This window comes from Monodelphis domestica, chromosome 2 (genome assembly GCF_027887165.1).
Source record: "Monodelphis domestica isolate mMonDom1 chromosome 2, mMonDom1.pri, whole genome shotgun sequence".
In the NCBI taxonomy this organism is placed as follows: Eukaryota; Metazoa; Chordata; class Mammalia; order Didelphimorphia; family Didelphidae; genus Monodelphis; species Monodelphis domestica.
The window spans coordinates 63,911,907-63,936,882 of record NC_077228.1 but is presented as its reverse complement, the minus strand read 5'-3'; the positions used below and the strand labels follow the sequence as shown (position 1 = coordinate 63,936,882).

Sequence of the window (24,976 nt, the reverse complement as noted above, 5' to 3'; positions counted from 1 at the left end):
ACTATGTCCAAATCTCAGTCCTTTGGAGTCATGGTTAGTCATTGCATTGATGAAAATTCTTAAGTCTTTCAAAATTGTTTTTCTTTATAATGTCATTGCATAAATTGTTTTCCTACTTCTGCTCATTTTGTTCAACATCACTTCATAGAGGTCTTCCCAGTTTTCTCTGAAATTGTCCAGTTAACCATATACTGTTCCATAATATTTGACAATAAGATTTCATTACATTCATTGATTTAGCCGCTTCCTAATTAAATGGATACCCCCTTACTTTCCCATTTTTGACTACTACCCAAAAGGTGCTATAAATATTTTTGTATGTAGAAGTCCTTTTCCCTTTTCTTTGATCTCTTTGGGTTATAAGCATAATAATGTTATAGTTTGGGGCAAGTAGGTGGCACAGTGGATAAAGTACAGAGCTAAGAGTCAGATATGACTGAAACCTCTGAATGACAATTCACATCTGGCCAGGACTAGGTAGGTCCCAGGACATTCTAGCATTCTCAGACTATATCTGGCATTGTGTTAGCTCTGAGTGATATGTTTCAGGAAAGTCTTGCTAAACTGAAGAGCATCTGGAAGAAGACAATGAAGATGGTAAAGGGCTTTATGTTCTTGTTATAGGAGAATCAATGAAAGGAGCTGGAGATATTCATTGTAGAGAAGAGAATCTGTGAGGAGTACTGTGGGATATGATGACTGTTCTCCAGAATTTGAAAAGCTATCATAAGGTGGAGAAATTAGACTTGTCCTGCTGGTCATCAGGGGGCAGAACCAGAACTAAGTAGAAGTTACAAAGAGGCAATCTAGACTTCATCTAAGATGCCTTGGTTTCCTTTCTTCTAGTACTAACTAGGTCCTGTTCCTACCTGTTTTGCTGTAGTCTTTCTAGCGTCTATTGTCTCTCTGCCAATGCTCAGTACTACCATAGTTCATACTTTTAGCACATCTTGCCCAGATTGTTACAAAACCTGTATAAGATCTTTTTGATTCCAGCCTTTTTTCCTCTCAAGTCCATGCTCTAGGCCACTACCATATGAATAATCTTAACATCAAATTCTAAAAGCTTGAATATTGTTACACTTGGGCTGAAAAATCTTCAGTGGCTTCTTATTGCCCAAAGGACACCACCCATATTTCCCAGGCTGACATTTGAGATGCTCTACAGTTTGGCTTCAATTTATTTTTCTAATTACCTCCCCTCCTTACATTGGTCCTTATTACAAACCTTCCAGAATAACCATATTAGTGTCCTTTATTTCTTGTACAGTTTGCTTATATTGTTCTCCCTGCCTAAAATATCCTTCTTCTCCTTTCCTTCTATTAAAATTATAACTACCCCAAAAAAATAAAATAAAATTATAATTATCCTTCAAGATCCAGCTCAAATTTAACTTTCTCCATTAAGCTCTATCTGATCCCTCTAACTTTCATTAATATCTATCTTTTCTCTTTTTTGAATTATACTTAGTTATTTCAGAGGATCAGTGATAAATAACTCTGTCTCCTGACAAATGATAGACTAAAATATAGAATGTTATACACATTTTTGGACATGACCAGTATGGGAATTTGTTTTGCTTTTCTATGTATATCCGTTACAGTGGTTTTCTTTTTCTTTTTCATTTCATTTCATTGTGAAGGGAAAGTGAAAAATAAGTGCTAGATAGTTGGAAAATTAACTTTAAAAAAAGGAACGTATTGCTTTGAATTTTCTTCGTGTATATCTTGCCTCCACAGCCAATTTGCAAGCAGAGTAAGGGCAGAAACTTCATTGTATCCACTACACTGAATAGCTCAGGTTCATATATATGGTTGATAAATATTTTACTGAAGACCTGTGTTGGGGATTGGCCAAATTTATCCTGTAAAAGTATATGCTGTCAGAATATCATGCAAATTAATTGCTTTAATGTGGGCAAAAGTTCATCTGTAAGTAATTGCTTTAGAAATAGAAATTTTATATTTTGTACCTGTTTTGTTTATATTTCAGGGCAATTGGGAAAGATTCTAATTGCCATTCGAGATGAAGGCTTTGAAATTTCAGCCATGCAAATGGTAGGTATTTTGTAGTGAATGATGACTTGTATTTAAAAGTAATTTCATTTCTGATTTTAGTGAATTTTTGCATGATAAATTATTCATGTGGACAAATAAATTCACTTAATTAAAAATAAAGAGCATTTACCTTTAAAATGGGTTTTAGTTAGAATGTCTTTCCTTGTATGTCCTTTCACTGTCAGAAGCAAGTGTTATCTATAACTCATTACAGTTCTTTTTACAAAGAGAAGGTTCTATTCCAAAGGTGTTCTTCAGAAATCTCAGCTGAGCTCATGTCTGTTTTTAGAGAAGAGGTCAAAGAGTATTTCACTTCCATGAAAGCACTCAGCCTTTGTCCTGGAATTCCTCTATTTGTATTCCATTGTAGTTGGTTTGTTTCCTCTACCATCTCTTCTTTCACCCCTGGCCCACATGAAGAGGTAGCCATTTTGGGAAAAACCAACCCCTTTATAGGCACGAGTGGTCCCATTCCATCCCTTCTCTTCTAGGAGATCAATACCTCTCTTATCCTTACTCTCACTAATCTGACTAATCAGTCTGTCTATTGCCCCCTTCCCTGGTACCTACAAACATATTCATGCTTTAAAAAATTCTCACTTCAGTCATCCATCTCTATTAGGTATCCTATATCTCTCCTCCCTTTCATGGGTAAACTCCTTGAGAAAGCCATTTACAATTGGTGTTTCCTCTTCCTCTTCTCTTTGTTTCAGCTTCCCTAAAATATGGCTTCCAATTCCATTATTCAACTGAACTTGCTTTCTCCAAGATTACAAATAATGATCTTTTAATCACCAGATCTAATGCCTTTTTTCAGTCTCTGCCCATTTTGAACTTCCTGCTGCCTTTGACACAGGCAATAATCCTCATCTCCTTAAACTCCTCTCTAGATTTTAGTAACACTACTCTCTCCTGGTTCTCCTCCTACCTGTGTGGCTACTCCTTCTTAGTCCATTGCTGGATCTTCATCTAGGTTGCACCTGCTAAGTCCCTAAAGTCTCTTTTCTTTGCCTTCTAAACTCTTTTATATATTGATTTTTTCATTACTCGGGTATTCAATTTCCATTTTTATATAGGCAATTCTCTGCTTTATTTGCCCAATGCTAATGTCTCTCTCCTGACCTGTCTCACATCTCCAGTTGTCAGATACTTTGAACTAGGTGTACTATTGATATCTTAAACTCAGCATGTCTAGAGCCTAACTAAACCCCTAAACTCTTTCCTATTGTACTTTCCTATTACCATTGAGGATACCACCATCTTTCTAATCACTCAAGCTGGCACACTGATTCCCTGGATCATATCTGTTGGAAAGTTTTGTTTCCATCTTCACAGCAACTGTCATATATGTCCTTTTGTCTCCATTCTCATAGCTACCATTTTGGTGCAGACCCTCATTACCTTATACATGTACTATTGCAATAGTCTCCTCTTTAGTGTCCTTGCCTCTCTTCTCTCCATAGTTCAGTCCATCTTCTCCTCTATGGCCAAAGTGAAATTCCTAAGTCTGACCATGTCACTTTCCCCCATTTCCATCCCTCTCAGTAAACTCCATTGGCTACCTGTCACTTCCAGGATCAAATATAAAATCTTCTATTTGGCTTCTGAAGCCCTTTATGACTAGGTTGCATCAGCAAGTTAGAGGACTAGATATTTTCTCCTATCCTCCTAAACTCTGAAACCTCCCCAAAACAGTAATTAGATGGAAGAGATAGAGACCAAGAAATCTAATATTGTAATAACCTGAGGAACTACTAGCAGGGAGGATTAATCCCTAAATCAGTCATTTCAACACCTCCTCCCCCAGCACCACCATACTCTGGCTGGACTGCCAAAGACAGGCCAACTCACAGGCTTGTAGTAGAACTCAGCTCTGCCCTGCTCTCACCCTCTGTGTTATGGAAAGCCAAAAGTGAGAAGTTTACTCTGACTTGAATTACAACATGGCAGGCTTCTGTGCTGCAACAAAGCACAATCAGAGATCTAAGGAAGAGGCATGGCAGTCTACTGTATCTGAAGAGACATGGCACCTAACTATGGCCAGTTCTGTCTCCCTATAGGACATTTGAATCATAAACTGATGCTAGTGTCTGAGAGATGAATTTGAAGTCCACTTCCCTGGAAAACCACCATCAAAGAGAAAGGAGTCAGAATATGAGGGAATATAAAGGGACAAAACGCTGAATTTAGAAAAGATCTCAGGAGGAAGATAATTCAATCAAAGACCTTGAGCATAAGCAGATAAATCAACTGGGAAGATACTAAAAACAAAAGGGAATATGACTTCTGATGAGCTAAACGAACACAGGCACCTATGAATAAATATTGAAAGAGAAAGGAAAATAAATTATTATCTGAGATGAGGCAGAGGATTTTGTGTATTCTTGAGAGAGCATAGAAACTTTACAAAATATTCCTGGATGATTTAAAAGACAAAAAAAGAGTTGTGAAAGCAGGATTTTGGGCCCGTATTGTAGAAATAATTGGCAGAATAGAAAAATTTGGATCTATAGTGACAAGTCTCTCCAAAGCATCAAACAATGGAATAACTAATTAGGAATGCAAATACACAGAAAGTGAAGAAAAATCTGGAAGGAGGGAAGCAGAAAAGTGATAACATCAAAAGAGAACATAGTTTCTAAGACAATTTTCAGAGAGATAGCTTTAGGATTATGGGTATCCCTGAAGAATAGGACAAAACTTTTGGCTACCATACTTTGGGCAGGGAGAAAAAGGTAGGGAAGGACAGAAAGAAAAGAAAGAAAAAGAAGAGGAGGGAGAAGGTCTAGCAGATATCTAGATAAATGAAGTCCTATAATATCACTAGATCATACTTATGTGCCAGGACACTCAAATGATAAACACATCTAGTTCTCCTCCATTGACTTTCACTCACATATTCTTTTTCATGATTCCTCACGTGGTCTTTTGGATTTCCTTACAAGTATACCTTTTGATATTGTCATCAAGCCAACAAATGACTCCTTCATTTCCCACATAGGCCCTTTGTTTCTTCTTCTGACCTTTATTGGATCATCTTGATTTCTTCTGTGAGTCTACTTTTTATTCTTTGGACAACAAGTAGGTTCTTTCTCCTCCAAGAATCCAGCTCTCTGTGTTGGGAAGAGCCTTAGATTTGTTGAAGTTTTCTTCTATCTCCATTTTGTAATTCTTTTGCTATTCTCTAATATCTTGGCAAAAGTCAAGTCTTCTTTCTTCACCTTCAGTTACCTTTTTTCAGTCAATCAGTAAACTTTTTTAAGCATCTGTTCTATGCCAGATACTATGCTTAATGTTGGGGATACAAAAAAGAGACAAAAGACAGTCCTTTTGCTCAAGAATCTCACAATCTAATGAACTTATGCTCTTTGGATCCTTACTTCTTTTTCTTTTGGAACATTTTATTCTTCATAAAAACCTCAAGTGTGGAGAGACATTCAATGAGTCCATTCACCTCAAGGATGAAATAAACCTACATTTTGAACACAGGTAAGGGACACTTGGTGTGGTAGTAATATAAACAAAGCTTACTTGATGAAAACTACTGCATGATTTCCCCTGTATTTCTGAGGTGAGATTTTAAGTCTTATTTTTTTTAAACAAAGCAACTTATACACGTTTTACTACAAAGGATGGTTATTTAATTTTAAATTATGGTTCAATTTAGTTTTAATGTAAAGCGTATCTCAAGGTAAAATATTCCATCTTTCATAACAGTGGAGTTTTAAATTTTCTGTTTGCTTTTTAATTCAGTTGTCATTCTTTTTTTTTTTAGTTCCATATGGACCGAGTTAATGTTGAAGAGTTTTATGAAGTTTATAAAGGAGTAGTAACTGACTTTAGTGTAAGTATTAGAGCAAGTATAAAATGTTTGTAAGAAACACACATAAATACATTGAAAATGTTGTGCATCTATAGCCCAAGGGAGATTTCAGGGTAGTTTAAAAACAGCAATAACAAAATCCAACCATCGTTGATCAATAAAAAATTATTAAGCTCTTATTTTGTCCCTGGAACTGTGCTAAATGCTTGTGATACAAAGAAAAGTATAAAACGGCCCCCTTCCTCAAAGATCTCACAGTCTAATTCACAGGAAAGACAACACACAACTGAAACTGAGAAGTGAGTATGTGAGGGGGAGGGAATTTGGAGGATTCCCAGTTCAGGATCATGATGAAGTCTGAGTGTAATGGGCAGGGCAGTGAGGAAATGGGCTGCCCTGGATGGTGCTTGCCTTAAATGGAGGATCTGGGAGGAACTCATCACTGTCCACCCTCTTTCCCATCTAATCAGTACAGGTGGTACTGAGGAGGTGTGAGTGTCAGGATTGATGTGCTTTTATAGCAAGATGAGCGTCCAAGCCAGGAACTTTGAAATGCTCATGTATTGGGTATTGGATAACAGTGATTAAATTTGGTTAAAATTGGTGCAACTGCAGTTAAGACTCAATGGCAAGGATCCACTATTATAGAGTTTATAGGCTCAGAATTATTGGAACAAGACAGGCACTACACCAAGGCAAGATATACCAGGCAGAACAAGCCAGAAATGCCAATATTCAGCCTTGGCTAGAAATGTTCCATTGCTGATGGCACTGAACATGAAAGCACGTGAACCATGATTGTACATGAAATGGACTGAATACAGGAATACCTTCTTTATGTTCTTATACTAAATCCAAACAAAACTGGGATTATCCATTATAGTCAAGCACGGGGCATAATAAATGAATTTGATGAGCTATTAAAATCTAAAGAAGGAAAAGTTGAAGTCTTTGTAGTCACTAAAATCTTCACTTAGTGAAAGTGAAGAAATCATGCCTAATTGCAAAATGGAGGACAAAAGCAACACTTAGGTTTCAAATTATTTTGGCTTTCTTTATTATAAAATTGTATTTTTAATGAACAAAAATTGGTTTTCTTTGCCTTTTTCCACCTCCACCCCAATTAGAAAATAAAACAAAACCCAACTTTATAATATACAAAGTCATACAAAATAAATTCCTGCATTGACCAGGTCTCCAAAAATATGTCTCACCCCTTACACATTTTAGTAACCCTCAATGTCATTTATTATGCCTTGTAATATAGGATCTTGGAATGAAGTTATTTTTATGATATCCTTGCACTGCTTTAACAGTATAATGCTGTATAATTAAGAGTGGAGTGTACTGTTGACAAAAAACATAATGAAATAATTGGTTATAAATGGATGAGATGGTTCCAGTTTTGTTAGCATAGGGATATAAGTAAGGTATTCCTGTAATTTCAAATAATTTTGGAAGGGAGATGAGGTTACTTAGATTGAAATTATAAAAAGCCCTTTAGGAATATGACAGCATAAATATAATCAGAATATGTTACACCAAAACAGAGTAATATAAATAGCGAATGTTGCCATTCATTATGTGTGCTATACATTCATAATATCCAAGTTACATGAAACAAAAAGCTTTCAAAATATAGGAACTTGGAGGAGAGCCAGCAGTATATGAGAGTGGTCCTGTCTGCTACAGAAGTCACATTGTGGGAACTTTCAGTGAGCCCATTGAGGATGAGTCTATATCTTAATATTTTCCAGTTATAAAAATAAGTCATTTTATTCATCCGAACTGAATATGTAAAGAATAACAACAGGATAGAGACTTGTCCATTGGCTGTTTCTATCTGAATTCCATTGAAAAGATCAAAAGCAATATGATGATAACAATGATGGTTTAGTAGATCATTAAAAAGCACCCCAAATAGCTACTCTTATTTCATGGCAGCTTTCCACAATCAAATCAAAATATCTTTTGGACTTAATACATAAAAAATTCTTCATAGCCATTAAGGAAGAAGAGAGAAAGAAAGAGTTCAACTTGAATCCAAAGGTCAAATTGAATCAATGAATGCAGTCAGTATTTATCAGTAAACATTCTCCAGGCAAGACCCAGTGAGGAGAAATTTACAGCTGTGTATTTTGAGACTAAATGGGAATATATGATGAGAAGAACACACTTAGAGTGATCTAACACTAACTCAATCCTAATCTTAAACTGGGCTTTGGGCATGAAAAAAACAGATGATAATGGATCTAAAATGTGTGCAAATAAAACCCTAGAGAAGATGAATGAATCACAAAGCTCATGACCCCAAGATAACTTTAGAAGCACTTGTCAAAAAGAATGAAGAGGATTGATAAATGTTCTCAGAGAACATGGCATATTTACTATAAATTCTGTAGGAAGGCATTTGGAATACACACCTCATTTTGCAAAGCAGTAATAAAGGGAGACAACAAGTATGAGCCCCTGGATCATCAGCTGTAGCCAAAAATGTTTTCTCTCTAGGCAAAGCCTATAAAATGACTAAGATACACGAGTAGAATCAAAGGACAACATTAGAACATGTCAGTCAAATGACTGAGCCATGTAGATTTTTAGTAGAAATTAAGAGATTTGTGGTAACAATTCAGAATCAGTTAATTGGAAATAGAAATAGAATTGGAAATAGAAATCACAGAAAGGTAATTATATGAAGTTCAAACTTATTAATTGATGCAGATTATTTAATGAAATGGAGAAAATTGTGTGACTTATCATTGCAGGTTGAAAAAATTTATCATCTGCCAGATATTCTGAAAGACACGGTCAGATGTCTTAGGGTTATACTAGATGGTTTCTAGTCTTAAAAAAAAAAAAAACTAACAGAAATCCTCATATTGCCAGTATAAATCCCATCAATTGAACATGTAATTTAAAACAACTAAAAAACTAACAAATTCAGAATGATCACAAAAGGGGAAATCTTGAAAATTAGATAAATTGGGAACACAAAGGTTCATGCAATCAATAAAACTAAAAACTGGTTCTTTAAAAAGAGTAATGGGAACAAAATAGACAAAGTACTGGTCAATCTAATTAAAAAAAGGAAGGAAGAAAAGCAAATTCACAGCATTAAAGATGAAAAGGGGGACAGCACCTCCAATGAGGAGGAAATTAAGGCAATCATTAGAAATTACTTTGCCCAATTATATGGCAATAAATACACCAATTTAGGAGAAATGGATGAATATATACAAAAATACAAACTGCCTAGACTAACAGAAGAGGAAATAGAATTCTTAAATAATCCCATATCAGAAATTGAAATCCATCAAGCCATCAAAGAACTTCCTAAGAAAAAATCCCCAGGGCCTGATGGATTCACCTGTGAATTCTATCAAACATTCAGAGAACAGTTAACCCCAATACTATACAAACTATTTGACATAATAAGCAAAGAGGGAGTTCTACCAAACTCCTTTTACGACACAAACATGGTACTGATTCCAAAACCAGGCAGGTCAAAAACAGAGAAAGAAAACTATAGACCAATCTCCCTAATGAATATAGATGCAAAAATTTTAAATAGGATACTAGCAAAAAGACTCCAGCAAGTGATCAGAAGGATCATTCACCATGATCAAGTAGGATTCATACCAGGGATGCAGGGCTGGTTCAACATTAGGAAAACCATCCACATAATTGACCACATCAACAAGCAAACTAGCAAGAACCACATGATTATCTCAATAGATGCAGAAAAAGCCTTTGATAAAATACAACACCCATTCCTATTAAAAACACTAGAAAGCATAGGAATAGAAGGGTCATTCCTAAAAATAATAAACAGTATATATCTAAAACCAACAGCTAATATCATCTGCAATGGGGATAAACTAGATGCATTCCCAATAAGATCAGGAGTGAAACAAGGATGCCCATTATCACCTCTACTATTTGACATTGTACTAGAAACACTAGCAGTAGCAATTAGAGAAGATAAAGAAATTGAAGGCATCAGAATAGGCAAGGAGGAGACCAAGTTATCACTCTTTGCGGATGACATGATGGTCTACTTAAAGAATCCTAGAGATTCAACCAAAAAGCTAATTGAAATAATCAACAACTTTAGCAAAGTTGCAGGATACAAAATAAACCCACATAAATCATCAGCTTTTCTATATATCTCCAACACAGCTCAGCAGCAAGAACTAGAAAGAGAAATCCCATTCAAAATCACCTTAGACAAAATAAAATACCTAGGAATCTATCTCCCAAGACAAACACAGGAACTATATGAACACAACTACAAAACACTCGCCACACAACTAAAACTAGACTTGAACAATTGGAAAAACATTAACTGCTCATGGATAGGACGAGCCAATATAATAAAAATGACCATCCTACCCAAACTTATTTATCTATTTAGTGCCATACCCATTGAACTACCAAAATACTTCTTCACTGATTTAGAAAAAACCATAACAAAGTTCATTTGGAAGAACAAAAGATCAAGGATATCCAGGGAAATAATGAAAAAAAACACATATGATGGGGGCCTTGCAGTCCCAGACCTCAAACTATATTACAAAGCAGCAGTCATCAAAACAATTTGGTACTGGCTAAGAAACAGAAAGGAAGATCAGTGGAATAGACTGGGGGAAAACGACCTCAGCAAGACAGTATACGATAAACCCAAAGATCCCAGCTTTTGGGACAAAAATCCACTATTCGATAAAAACTGCTGGGAAAATTGGAAGACAGTGTGGGAGAGACTAGGAATAGATCAACACCTCACACCCTACACCAAGATAAATTCAAAATGGGTGAGTGACTTAAACATAAAGAAGGAAACCATAAGTAAATTGGGTAAACACAGAATAGTATACATGTCAGACCTTTGGGAGGGGAAAGGCTTTAAAACCAAGCAAGATATAGAAAGAATCACAAAATGTAAAATAAATAATTTTGACTACATCAAACTAAAAAGCTTTTGTACAAACAAAACCAATATAACTAAAATCAGAAGGAAAACAACAAATTGGGAAAAAATCTTCATAGAAACCTCTGACAAAGGTTTAATTACTCATATTTATAATGAGCTAAATCAATTGTACAAAAAATCAAGCCATTCTCCAATTGATAAATGGGCAAGGGAAATGGATAGGCAGTTCTCAGATAAAGAAATCAAAACTATTAACAAGCACATGAAGAAGTGTTCTACATCTCTTATAATCAGAGAGATGCAAATCAAAACAACTCTGAGGTATCACCTCACACCTAGCAGATTGGCTAACATAACAGCAAAGGAAAGTAATGAATGCTGGAGGGGATGTGGCAAAGTAGGGACATTAATTCATTGCTGGTGGAGCTGTGAATTGATCCAACCATTCTGGAGGGCAATTTGGAACTATGCCCAAAGGGCGACAAAAGAATATCTACCCTTTGACCCAGCCATAGCACTGCTGGGTCTGTACCCCAAAGAGATAATGGACACAAAGACTTGTACAAGAATATTCATAGCTGCGCTCTTTGTGGTGGCCCAAAACTGGAAAACGAGGGGATGCCCATCAATTGGGGAATGGCTGAACAAATTGTGGTATATGTTGGTGATGGAATACTATTGTGCTCAAAGGAATAATAAAGTGGAGAAGTTCCATGGAGACTGGAACAACCTCCAGGAAGTGATGCAGAGCGAGAGGAGCAGAACCAGGAGAACATTGTACACAGAGACTAATACACTGTGGTATAATCGAACGTAATGGACTTCTCCATTAGGGGCGGTGTAATGTCCCTGAACAACTTTCAGGGATCCAGGAGAAAAAAAAAAACACCATTCATAAGCAAAGGATAAACTATGGGAGTGGAAACACCGAGAAAAAGCAACTGCCTGAATACAGAGGTTGAGGGGACATGACAGAGGATAGACTTTAAATGAACACTCTAATGCAAATACTAACAACAAAGCAATGGGTTCAAATCAAGAAAACATCTAATGCCCAGTGGACTTACGCGTCGGCTATGGGGGGTGGGGTGAGGAAAAGAAAATGATCTATGTCTTTAACGAATAATGCTTGGAAATGATCAAATAAAATATATTAAAAAAAAAAAAGAGTAATGGGGGTGGAGCAACTGGGTGGCTCAGTGGATTGAGAGCTAGGCCTAGAGATGGGAGGTCCTAGGTTCAAATCTGGCCTCAGACATTTCCTACCTGTGTGACCCTGGGCAAGTCACTTAACCCCCATTGCCTAGCCCTTACCACTCTTCAGCCTTGGAGCCAATACAAAGTATTGATTCTAAGATGGAAGGTAAGGGTTTAAAAAAAGAGTAATAGGATTGGTAGTTCTTTAACTAATATAATTAAAAGGAGTAATATCAAATTAATAAAATGAACTAGGTAAACTTATAACAGATAGAAAAGAAAAATCTCAAAATCTGCTATACAAAAATGCCTGTAGAACTTAGAATTTAAAGAAAAAGAGAATTATCTACAAAGCATAAAATATTTAATTTAACTAGAGATCTTAAATTTAATTTCAGAAAATGAAACTGAACTAGTAGTAAATGTACTACCACAGTGCAGAGAATGGGGGTGGGGGGGGGAACTTGTCCAGAAAAATTTATTGCTCAATTCTATCAAATGTTTAAAGACTATGTAATACCTATACTACATAATTGAATTCTCAAAAATTTAGGAGGAAAATACTCTACCATATTCTTTTTATGAGATATAGTTTTAATGCCAAAGCCAAGAAGGAATAAAATTTAAAAAGAGAACTATAAACTGATATTAATGCATATTTGATTTTAAACTTTCAAATAAGATCTTGGCAAAATGCCATAGTAATTTATGTACAAAAGTCATTCACTAAGACCTAAGTAAATTTAAAATAGAACTGCAAGGACAGTTCACCATCAGGAAAAAAATCAATGTTACTAATCACATTAAAAATATCTAAAAATCATTTTTAGCTTATAGACCATACAAAATAGGAAATAGGATGAAACAGTGCTGAGAGATTATGAATGAGGTTGGCTCCAAAGATGAAAATGAAGGGATATATCTTCACCATTTGTTGCAAAGGTTTAAGGATATGTATTGCATCCAGTGTAATGTCAGGGTTTTTTGGTATGTTGGTTTATGTTGCTGAAATTTTTTTCTTTGTTATAATGAGTGACTTGAGGTGGGGGAAGTATACATAAGTGAATGTAGATAATAGGGAAAAATGTAAAAAAAATAAAAGCAAATAGAAACCTCCAAACAGCTTTGAAAATTCAACAAAATTGTATTGAAGCTAGAACATTATTACAGACATCACTGTTCCCCATAACTCTCTGGAAATATAATTCATAAAAATTTAACAACAATGTTTTTCATAGTTATTCCCATGCTGAATATTCATAATCTTCACAATATATGGAATTAAAAGCTTTTCAAATACAGAGACCCATCTGAGGAATTTGAACCTTTTGGAAAAGGATGAGATACTTGTCATCCCTCTCATATTTTCTATTACTGGAGTTATTCTAAGCATGCTTTCAGTAAGTTTACAGATGACCTGAGGAACATTCCAATAGTCTTATTCAAATACACTGGCAAATTGGGTTCTGGCAATTATATTGATTAATTAACAACCTGGTTACTGTCCCTAAGAGTCAAAGAAATGGATGGGTCATGGTAGGTGATCAAAACTGACAGCATGATTGGTTTGATATAGAAGCTACTAAAGAAAGTGATACTCTCTTGGGTTTGCACAGGACCTGAAATCAGGAACACCCAAGTCCAAGTCCTGCCTCTCAGATACTTCTGAGCTATGTGACCTTGGACAAATCATTTAATCTCTCTGGGCCTCAATAACCTTATCTATAAAATGGGGATAATAATAGCATGTCACAGAGTTGTTGAAGAGATCAATTGAGTTAAAATATATAAAGTACTTTGCAACCTTTAAAGCACTATATAAATGTTAACTAAATATTTTGTTTCTGTAACAAAGAAAGCTACATCAGAATAATACTTCCTATTGGAAATATTTCAGTGTAGTGATTCTGAGGGTCAAAGATGGAGAAGTAGTCCATGCCTGGCATGCAGGATAGTTCGTGTAAAGGCACATTTGGGCTATGAATATATATAGCATTGTAGGAGGCACATTGAGCTCTAGAAATAGTTATTAGGCCTATTTGCCTAGAATGGTGGACTTCATAAAGAGCAGTGTTATGAAATAAGTCTAGAAAAGTTGTCTGATGCTAGATCATGGCAATTTAAATACAAAATATTTGTATTTTTTCATGGAATCAATAGGGATTCCGTGAAGGATTTTAGGTAAGGAACGGAGAATTCTTTGTTTTAGGAATATTCTTTTCCAAGACTGGATATGAAGAACCAAAGACAGGGGCATTAAATCATCCTTAGGGGATTTCAGGTGTTCTAGATGAGGAGACTTGTAGTGCCATCAACAGAAGAAAAATAACTTATGGAATTGATAGTCATCCTTTTCTCTTTTAGGACATGGTGACAGAACTATATTCTGGTCCTTGTGTAGCATTAGAAATTCAACAACATTGTACAAAGACATTCCGTGAATTCTGTGGGCCTGCTGATCCTGTAAGTAATGATGCTAAGAAAAAATGTGAAAAATTAAAAGTGAACATATTAGCTATTAAAATCATTATCACAACTACAAATCTTTTTTGTCTTAGTTTTTGACATTTTGATGAATCCAGGTTTTGATTAGTGACATATTTTAAACTCTCCTTGTACTCACAATGGTAAATGAGGAAAATACAAACACTTGTAAAATTACATATAACTTATCAAAAGAGAATTATACCTAATGGAATGGATATCTTTGCATTTTGATATATGTCCAGCATTGGTGGAGCCTTTGCCTAAATCCAAATAAAATCTTTCATTTTTTATACTAAACATGGACATTTTATAACAAAATTTTGCAAACTTAATAACAGAGGGTGTGTGTGTGTGTGTGTGTGTGTGTGTGTGTGTGTGTGTGCGCGCGCACAGCAATGAAAAGCTGATACAGAGTAAAAAGACCATGTCTCCAGGTTTCAATGAGCTGTCAGTCAAGTTGGAAACTCCTAATTTATGAATATGAAAAAGATTTTGAAATGCTGCCAACATATCACTGTATTTAAATTCATACAGTTCTAGCAGAATGAGTCAGTGCTAAAGGGTAAACAGAGGACAGAAAACAGATCTCCAAATAGACTAGACACAGGAAGATGAAGGTGCTAGAGGTACCAAGTGAATTGTGTGAACTTCTGGCCACTGAACAGTTTGAAATACTATTTATGTTACATTTCAGAAAAATGCAGAATTTTGTTGTACTTTTAAAAAAAGTCTATGCTCATGACAGCCTGGGACTGCTTAGGATGATATCCTAAATGAAGTGTGAGGTTTGAGCTGAGGTTTGATGTAATATAGACTATAAAAAAGACCTTTTATGAAAGAAAATAATATGAATAAAGGCAAAGATTAAATACTGCAAATAGATATAATTGACAAAAAGCAGATTAACTTAATTTAAGCAGAGAATAATGGAAAGGACAGTAAGCTAATTTGAGGATAAAAGGCTGGAGATAGTATTGGAAAAGTTATGGAGATCTTTTAAGATCAGGAAAAATTGAAGTAGGGTTGGAGAATTCATGTGGAGGTGTAACCGTGAAAATGTGGTTGCCAACACTGTGAATGTTAAAAATTGTAAATGCCCAAAACTGTAAAGATAATTTTTAGTGTCTTGATTTAAAATCTAAAATTAAGTGGTCGCCATGGGAAAATTCCCAAACATGAAAATACCCATCAACTGGGTTTTATGGAGATTTTAATTAATATAAATGAAGGAATTAAGGGAATTAATATAAATGAAGGAATTAATATAAATGAAGGAATTAAGAGAGAAAGAGAAAAATGCAGAAAGGGCCTAGGCCAAATAGCCTAGGCCTGAGCCTAAGGGAGAGTGAGTCAGTCTTTATCACTCACCACAAGATCATCTTCAAGCAAGCTCCAAACTTCTGAACTCCAACTAACTTCCAATCCAAAAAAACTCCGAACTCCAACTAACTCAATTTTTGAACTTCCCTTCCTTTTAAAGAAATTTTGTGTCACCTCCCCTAAATTTTCACATCTACCAATCATAGTAGACACTTTTTCCCAGGACTGCCCATTCTTAGTTCTCATCTTCTTTTGTTCTCACCTTCTCTGGTTAGATAAAATCTACTGAGTACTTCACACCTCTTTTGTTAAGCTTGCCTTTTGTTAGTTGCTTGACCTTTTAAGTACCAATTTAACCTTTATAGGTACTGAGCACCTTTTTGTATTAGATCTAGAAATAGACCTAGCTTAAGGTTTTAGCTTCACTATAAGTATGAGTTAGGGACTTTTCAATGTTCAATCAGGAGTTTGCAACTTTATCTTCAGGGTGGAGTAATTTTAAAAGTTCTCAATACATTCCTGACCAAGTATCTCCATTGTTAAAAATGGGGAATAGCTTAATCAAATCTTCTGAAGTAGAGTCTGAGTAGTTTTAAGATTCACAGAGGTCAGAGTGGTGCCTGGTCTGAGAGGGCAGAAGACCCATCTGAAGAAGACATAACTGCTAAACTATTTGAAGCTGTTGGAAAATTTGGCTTGGGCTTAGCTATTGTAGGAGAAGTTGTCAACCTTGCCTTATATAATGTGGAGGCTGGCCACAGAGCTATCATCTTTGATAGGTTCTGTGGAGTCCAAGACATTGTGTAGGGGAAGGGACTCATTTTCTTACCCCTGTGCACAGAAACCAATTGTTTTTGACTGTCATTCCCAGCCACACACTGGTAGCAAGGATTTACAGAATGTTGATATCACCCTTCATATTCTCTTCCAACCTTTTGCCAATCAGCTACCCCATATTTTCACCAGCATTGATGACTATGACAAGCGAGTGCTGCCATCCATAACCACTGCGATCCTCAAGTCAGTGGTAGCTCGCTCTGATGCTGGAGAATGGATCACTCAGAGATCACTAGTCTCCAGGCAAGTGAGCGAAGACCTTTACAGAGCGAGCAGAGACTTTTGGACTCATTCTAGATGATGTTTCCTTGATGCATCTGACTTTTGGGAAGGAGTTCACAGAGGCAGTGGAAGCAAAATAAGTGGCTCAGCAGGAAGCAGAGAGGGCCAGATTGGTAGTGGAAAAGGCTGAGCAACAGAAGAAAGCAGCCATCTCAGCAGAGGGTGATTCCAAAGCTGTAGAGCTGATTGCCAATTCACTGGCCGCTGCAGGGGAGGTTGCTTACCAGCTTTCCCACTCTTGGAACATCACCTACCTGCCCACTGGACAGTCGGTGATTCTCCAACTGTCCCAGTGAGGCCTTCAGCCCCACTGATCCTTCCCCACTCAGCCATGATTCAACCCATAGCCTTCTTCCTGCCCCTCCTCTACCCCAAATCACTGTGAGATTTAATGATTTGGCTTACTCAAAGAAAACAAAATTAAAGTCATTTTGGGACCTTGAAAAAAAAATTGGGGAAAATCACTTGGAATTCAGATAGTAAGAAACAAGAAGGCCTAGTATGGGTTCTTGAGTAAGAGTAGTATGACTAGAAAGTACAGTAAGGTCTTCTGGGTTCTTTGTCTAGGACCAACTGGAATAGAAGATGCTAGGGGTGGGGGTTATTGCAATAACTGAAGCAATGAAGGTCTGAACTAGGGTGGTGCAGCCTAGAATGACCAAGTGCTTCTAGCCCTAACAAGCTGGTTCTCCAGAGCTGGGCTACCCAGGAGTCTGGAGGGTTTTCCTAATCTTGTTGCTCACAAGCCTCTCCCTGATCATAGTCTCCTTATCCCTCTCTTCACTAGGTGCTGCCATCCTATCTCCTCTTCTCAACCAAACTTCTTGAAAAAGCTATCTACACGTGGTGCCCACACTTCTTTTGCAGGATGACATCTGATATCATCATTCAAATGAAACAGATCTTTCCATGATTAATTTCCAAATCCGATGGGCTTCTCTAAGTTCTAATCCTTCTCAGTTGACAGTTACACTTGGCACTGCAGACCACATTCTCCCCCTGAACATTTGTTCCAGCCCTCATCTCCCCTCACTCACATGGCTCTCCTTCAGTCTCTCCCCACTGGAGGCCATCCCGAGGCCCCACTGTGACAAGGATATCACTTTAAAAGACTGATATATATTAATTTAAGGTCGCCAAGGAATTCAGCTATGTAATTCCTAAATGAAAACTCAAGTCAGAAGTCAGTCTTTTATGGAGTTTAATTACAATAGGAGGAAGAAAGGAATTAGAGATAGAGAGAGAGAAAAGGGAGAGAAGGGAATAGGGCTTAAATACCCCTTCTGTTTAGGCTGGGCCAAAAGGCCCAAGCCCTTAGATAGCTGGGGCAATGAAAGGAGATCAGTCCCTATTACTCACGTGACCAAAAATGGAGAAACAGTCTCCGGGGCCCCCACCTTCAGCTTCCTTCAGCGCAAGCTTCTCAGAGCACACCGCAACCACTCCGGCAAACTCCTCAACCACCTCTCCAGTCTTCAGACCCCCCTATCCTTAAGGAAACCAACCAGTCCCTCAGTCCTCACATCTACCAATCACCTGTCCATCAATTTCCCTGTGCCAATGGAGGCTCTAGTTTAACCCAGGACCACCCAGAGGTCTCTGGCTTTGCACATGTCTGTTGAAGGTCATATTTTCAAATAATTAAATCTTTGATCCTTTGCTACAGCCCTTTCTAAATCCTGTTAACCTGAGTAGGGTAGAGATTGGAATAATTAAATTTTGATCTAGGCTGCAGCCCTTACTCAATCCTGTTAGGACTGAATAGGGTGGAGATTGATTCCAAGTATCTCCATTGTATCAATTCTAAAATCAATCATGACTCAAAGAAATTCCTGTTCTATGCTTAAGCATAGGTCAAAGTCCTTTCCATCGTTCAGCAAAAGATTTCTGTCCTAAAGTAATCTTAAGAAGGTAGGAGGGGGAAACTCTCATGCCAATGGGGTTCACATTCCAATAGCCAAGACCCACTATCAATAGGAAATTTTTCAAGTATGAAATTTCCCAATGGTGAAATTTCCAACATTTATAAGTCTAAGAAATTTTGAGGTTTACACCACCAAGAGTCCTTTTCCTTGTGTGCACCTCTGACCATGGGATTCCCATCTTTAATCAACCCCAGTGGCTTCCTGTTGCCTCGGGCATCTCATGTCACCTTTAAAGCCCTCCATAACCTTAGCCCAGTCTCTTTTCTCACCTCACCTGCTCTCTGTGGAGAAGCCCCACTGGCCTTCCTGTGTTCCTCACCTATGATACAATCTCTCCCCCATCTTTACACTTGCATGTCCTTTTGCTCAGCATGTATTCCCTCCTTCCTCTGTTGTGTAGAGTTTCTTCTTCCTTTAAAAGAGAACCATCTTCTCCATGAAGCCTTTCCTGATCCTTCAACTGCTGGTGCCCTCCCTCCCAGATAACCTTATATTTAACTGCTTTGTATATATTTGTATTGATTGATTTTATGTTTATATTGTATATACTTTCCTCTCCCATTAGAATAAGTTCCTTTTTTGATGTGAGCAGATATTGTTTCTTTTTTTTTTATCTATAGTACCAAGAACAGAGTCTGGCACATAGTCACTGTTCATTACTTATTATTTGGGGCAATGAGGTGGCTCAGTGGATAGAGAGCCAGGCCTGGAGACAGATGATCCTAGCTTCAGATATGATTTTGGGCACTAGCTGTGTGACCCTGGGCAAGTCACTTCATCCCAGTTACCTAGCCCTTAGCCCTCTTCTGCCTTGGAACTGACACTCAATATTAGAATAATACAGAAGGTAAAGGTTTTAAAAAAAACCTTTGCTTATTTACTTACTGATTGATTACTGAAGAATACTTACTGATTAGGGTGTGGGGAGGAAGTTAGGGGTTCTGATGAGCTTTGTATTGCTTAACATGTAAAGAGTGAATGTCAAAAAGGACTGGGCAGTATTTCCTTTGGGTTTCCTCTTCTATCACCATTGCGAGGTGTGTTCTGGGGGTGTTCACAGCATTCCTCCCAAACTCAGTTTTTGGCTTGATTATATGTGATAGAATTCATTCCCCAAAGCTTGTCCGACCCAATTTGTCTTACCCAGCATCCCATTTGTGCGCTTACGCTGAGTGAATGCTGCGTGCAAGGATGTGAACACATGTGCTGGGTGGGGTGGGCTGGGGTATATTAAAATAGGAAATAAGAGTTAGGATATGAGTGATTGAAAGGGCATGGAATCTTCCCTGGAGCTGGTGGAATAGAATCCCAGAGAAACTTGTAATATTTCAGTAAGGATGAGACAGAGGATAAAAGTTTTGGTGTGGTGCCGCCCGCTCTCTCTACTTCCTGAAGCACGGCTGGAGAGCCTGGCTGAAAATCCACACACATGGTCAGTTGGGTTAGATTAGGCTTTAATCTGCTTTCTCTATCTTAAGTGATTATTAATAAAATTCTGTGGGAAATAAGAACCTGGAGTTATTGATTTAAATTTAAATTTAACAATTACTATAGAATCCCCACACAGTGTTTATTAGTTAAAAAACAAGGAATGCTGATATATCTGAGATAAAATATGAATAATATATGCTGAGTTCCTTTCTGTCTCTTGTTTCTGAAAGAAAAAAGAGTAGCTGTGAAGACTTGCATCTCAAACTTTGGACCATTTTAATTATCATTCTCTTAACTGGATTAGATTTCATCACTTTTTTAAAAATGTGGCAACCAGAATTGCATGTATTTCAGACATCTTTAAGCCTCAGTATTCTGCTGGTTTTGTTGCCAAACTGCTTATGATAGAAATTGACCCTCTGGCTTTGGAGGATTTAAGGGGTTCTTGGAAAAGTCATATAAGATGAAAAGATATGAATAGATTGTCATTTTCATCATTAGAGGAAGTGTGGACATCAGTGAATTCCACTAAAATATATAACATACACAAATGTGTACATATATACATCTAGGCATGTATATCTGTCACTATATACATGGGTATATACCTACCTATGTGTGTGTGTGTGTGTGTGTGTATATATATATATATATATATATATATATATATATTCTATATCTCTGTTTGTCTATGTCTGTCTGTATCTTCCCCATCTTGTTATATGTCTCCCTGTATACTCATAGTTTTGAGATGCATTGAGATAAAGTCATTCCTATAAATCAATTCAGAAAAAGATAGTTGAGAAGTGAGGGAGATAGAGGCAGCTGATAGAAGAGCAATTACTGGCAGACAGTTGAATGATCATCTGTCCTTTGTGGAAAGGACAGAATTCTGCTTTGGAAAGCTTCTGGTATAAGGCAGAAAAATATATGTGTAGGTGTATTGGAGAAACTGTTTTTCTTGTTTCCCGCATGTACAGCATGTGGGGGATAAATGAAGTGGAAAAATACATGAGAAAAAACTATGTTTCTTTTGTGGCATATTTTGCCTTTATTAACTTCACGTATTTGGGAACTAATGCTTTTTTTTTAGCTAAGAAAATAATAAAGTATGCTTAATAGTGCAGTCAGAAGCATATTTTGGAAAATCCCAGTATATTAATACATTTATAAATGAAACAGTGCCAAGATCGATGGAAAAGTTAGTAGGCCTTGCCAGAGCTCTTCCCTCAGGCCTTTCTTGGTCCCAGCTTGGGAGGAACTCAAGGACCTGGGATCTGGCAGGAGGGCCTAGGTCTACTGGCATCCTAAATATGTAGGATAATTAAATCTCTTCAGTTACTTGCAGTTTCCAGGGAGAAGTAATTTTCTTCCCAGAACCTAGCACAGTGCTTGGCACATAGTAGTCCCTTAATTAACTGATTTTTATGGAACTCAGTTTATCAAAATGGAAGAATCAGTGGAAGAGCAATATCTTTATATTTATTTCCCCAATTTCTCTTCCTCATTCAAGTTTCCTTGACTGTATAGGAATTCTTTCTAAATTCTCAAACCTGGATTAATGATCTCATTGTGTGGGTACTCCTATGACTTTTCAACCTTTGCAGCTTTTATCAATAAGCTTCCATAAACTGTCCTAATGCTCTGAAGGTCTCTGCCAGTTTTTTGCTTGTTTTACTGTTTGTCCATGCCAATACAGCATTCATACTATCAATCTGTTGATCTGTTCTCTTACTACATGACTGGTGCACCTCATTTTCTGGTCTGAGTCCTGGAAAACATAGTCATTATCTTCAAATAATTTAAGGATTATTATATGAAAGAAAATTAAACTTATTTTATTTGTCTCCAAAGAGAAGAACTAGAAACAAAGAATAGTAATTGTAGGATGAAAATTTTGGCTCTCTGCAAGAACTGTCCAGTTATGGAATGTGCTTCCTTAAGCAGGGAGTTTTTTTCCTTTTAGGTCCTCTGGAAGGGCCTAGATGGCCAACTGTTGTGTCAATCAGTTAGTAAATATTGAACACCTGCTAAGTGTCAGATGTTGCTCTAAACACTGGGTTTATAAATAAGAAAGAGTCCATGCCCTCAAGAAGCTTACAGTCTAATAAGAGAAGAGAAGATATAAAAGAAAGCAAAGTGGATTGGGAAGAGGCTGGGGGAAAAGGTGCTCAGCTCAAGGGCATGGAGGGGTCCAGTCTAAGATATACAACTGATGAGAAATGAAAAATTGGCCAGCCTGGGAACAATCTCTAAATGGAGGCTTTGGGAAGAGTTCTTTGCTTTACCCATTAGCCCTTCAATCAAAGGAGCAGAGGATACAGAGGGTACTGATGAGGTGGGTATGAGTATCAATGCTGATGCAATCTTTCTGATGAGTTTCCTGGTGATGATGAGGTCTCATAGTGAACATTATCATGATGAAGTCTAGTGCAAGGAGTACAGCTGGTGGGAAATTCTGAAGATGTTGAAACCTGTTTGGGGGTAAAGTGTTAGCCTAGATCTCCTCTAAGAATCTTTTCCACTTTCAAATTTTTTTTCCTCCCAAGCCAAGAGATCAATTTTTATACAGTGACAACAATGTTATAAGGGAAAAAATCTTTGAAAGATTTGAAAATTTTCTCTCAGTGTAACAACCAGCTGGAACTCCAGAGGACTGATAAGTAAGCATGCTACTTACCTGCTGAACTGATGGATTCAGGATACAAAAATATATTTTGGGGCCTTGAGAATTTTGGGATTTATTTTGTTTTTCAATGCTTGTTTATTATGAGGATTGTGTTATTCCTTTTTTATTATGAGGGGAAGAGAGATTGCTAGTGATAGAATTTTCTAAAAATAAGAAAAAATATAGAGGGTTGTATAATCATAACAAAATTACTCAACCTTTTAGTACCCCAAATAATTCTCTGTAGTAAGTTTTTATAAATTTCAAAACAATTTCAGATCTTTGTTGGTAGGTCTTCTATCTACCAACCAATGGAAGTTTCTAGTGAAGAACTTTCCATTCTGATGAAATCTCAGATCTAGTTATATATCTATATCTAGCACACCATGTGTTCAATTCTGAGTGCCATATTATGGAAAGAATATTAGCAAGCTAGAGGGAGATTGGGGGTGGTGAGAAGATAAGACTGAGCCATAGAAGGGTGACATTATGTAAATAGGTTGTGTCATGGTGGTGGTGGTGGGGAAGGAAAGCGAGTAGGTAGTAGTAAGTAAAGGAAGAAATGTCTTCTCACTGCACCCTAGTTGATTGAGCCATTTGCAATTGGAGAAAAATTCCTTTTTTTTTCAATTTCTGAGTTTAGGCTATCTCATTTTACCATGGACTATGCCCTAAATTTTGATGCCCTCAAGTATTTGCTTATATCATATGTGGAAATAGACCAGTTTCAGAGCAATATTCAACTCTTTAACCTATTTCAAAGTATGCAGATTCAAAAGATCCATTTGTTGAGTACTTACTATATATTGCTACTAATAGGCAATATTAATAATACTCTGCTTTTCCATCAATAATTAGTGGAAAAGACAAGAAGGAGTTGTTGAAATATTTAATCTGAAACAGCCTTTAGTTATATCCTTCAGTTTTTATAAATTTATATTCCAACTAATTTTGACTTAATGGAAAATGAGATGGTAAACCTGTCAAGAGTTCATAAACCAAGTGTTTCAATATTTACTAATGGCAAATGTATACTTACTGTTAATTCTTCAATGTTTCATTCACTGGTGACCCTTTCAACTAACAAATGGTTGTTTGTTCATTTGTTTGAAGGGATCATTATTGTTAATCATCTGAAGAGCTTCTAGAAGGACTTCTAGACACTAGAGCAATGGTTCTTTAACTTTTTTTTCATGTCATGGACCTCATTGGTAGATTGGCGAAGCCCATGGACCCCTTTTTTGAATACTTTGTTGCCTTACATTTATAATTGAGGTAAATGTTATATTTTAGTTAGTGGATAGTAAAAATCAAAATATCATACTTTTTCCCCATCCAAAGTTCATAGACTTCCTGAAATCTGTCTATGACCCTTTGGAGATAGATCTTAGGTTAAGAATCTTTGATTTAGGAGTATATCAGTCAATGTCTACTTCTTATTAACAGAGGTAGTTTGTAGGGGAAGCTCAGTAAACCAGTGTTATGTGTTGTGTGGATCATAGTGTTGTTTCAGCAGTGAACTGATTCAGTGTTAAACAGTTCATAGATATCTAAAAAAAAAAATACGCCTTTATAAGGGTAGTTTGTGTGTAGGTGTGTGTTAAATGTTGGTAGAGCCAAGGAGAACATTCAGAACTATCCCTTTAGAATTAAGTGCTAAGATTTGAAATTATGTTAAGAAAGTGACTAAAATGATTTTGATTTTTGACCAAGAAGAGATCCTGCTATTAGGCATATACTCTAAGAAGGTCAATGATTAAGAAAAAAAAAGTCCTAGATCTTTTTGTAATAGTAAAGAACTGGAAATAAAATAGATTCCCGTTAGTTGGGGAATAACTCAAAAAACTGTGATGTATGACTGTAATGGAATAGTATTGTACCATAAAAACAGATGAATATGAAGACTGCTGAGAAGCACAGGATGACATGTGAACTTGCACAAAATGAAGTAGTCAGTCAATAAATATATTGCCCACTACGTGCCAGGTTCTATATTAAAAACCAAGAATATGAAAAAT

The 24,976-nt window shown here is 36.7% G+C and overlaps 1 protein-coding gene and 1 pseudogene across 2 annotated transcripts in view; both read left to right on the top strand.

Moving 5' to 3' along the window:
* NME7 (NME/NM23 family member 7) overlaps positions 1 to 24,976 on the top strand; it is a 193,716-nt gene that overhangs the window by 95,652 nt on the left and 73,088 nt on the right. For both annotated transcript variants that reach the window (XM_007480738.3, XM_007480739.3), the window contains 3 exons: positions 1,994 to 2,058; positions 5,834 to 5,902; positions 14,373 to 14,471. In XM_007480738.3, the coding sequence (XP_007480800.1) occupies positions 1,994 to 2,058; positions 5,834 to 5,902; positions 14,373 to 14,471 (233 nt within the window). The remainder of the gene's footprint in view (positions 1 to 1,993; positions 2,059 to 5,833; positions 5,903 to 14,372; positions 14,472 to 24,976) is intronic.
* LOC130457095 (prohibitin 1-like) lies at positions 16,398 to 20,079 on the top strand (annotated as a pseudogene).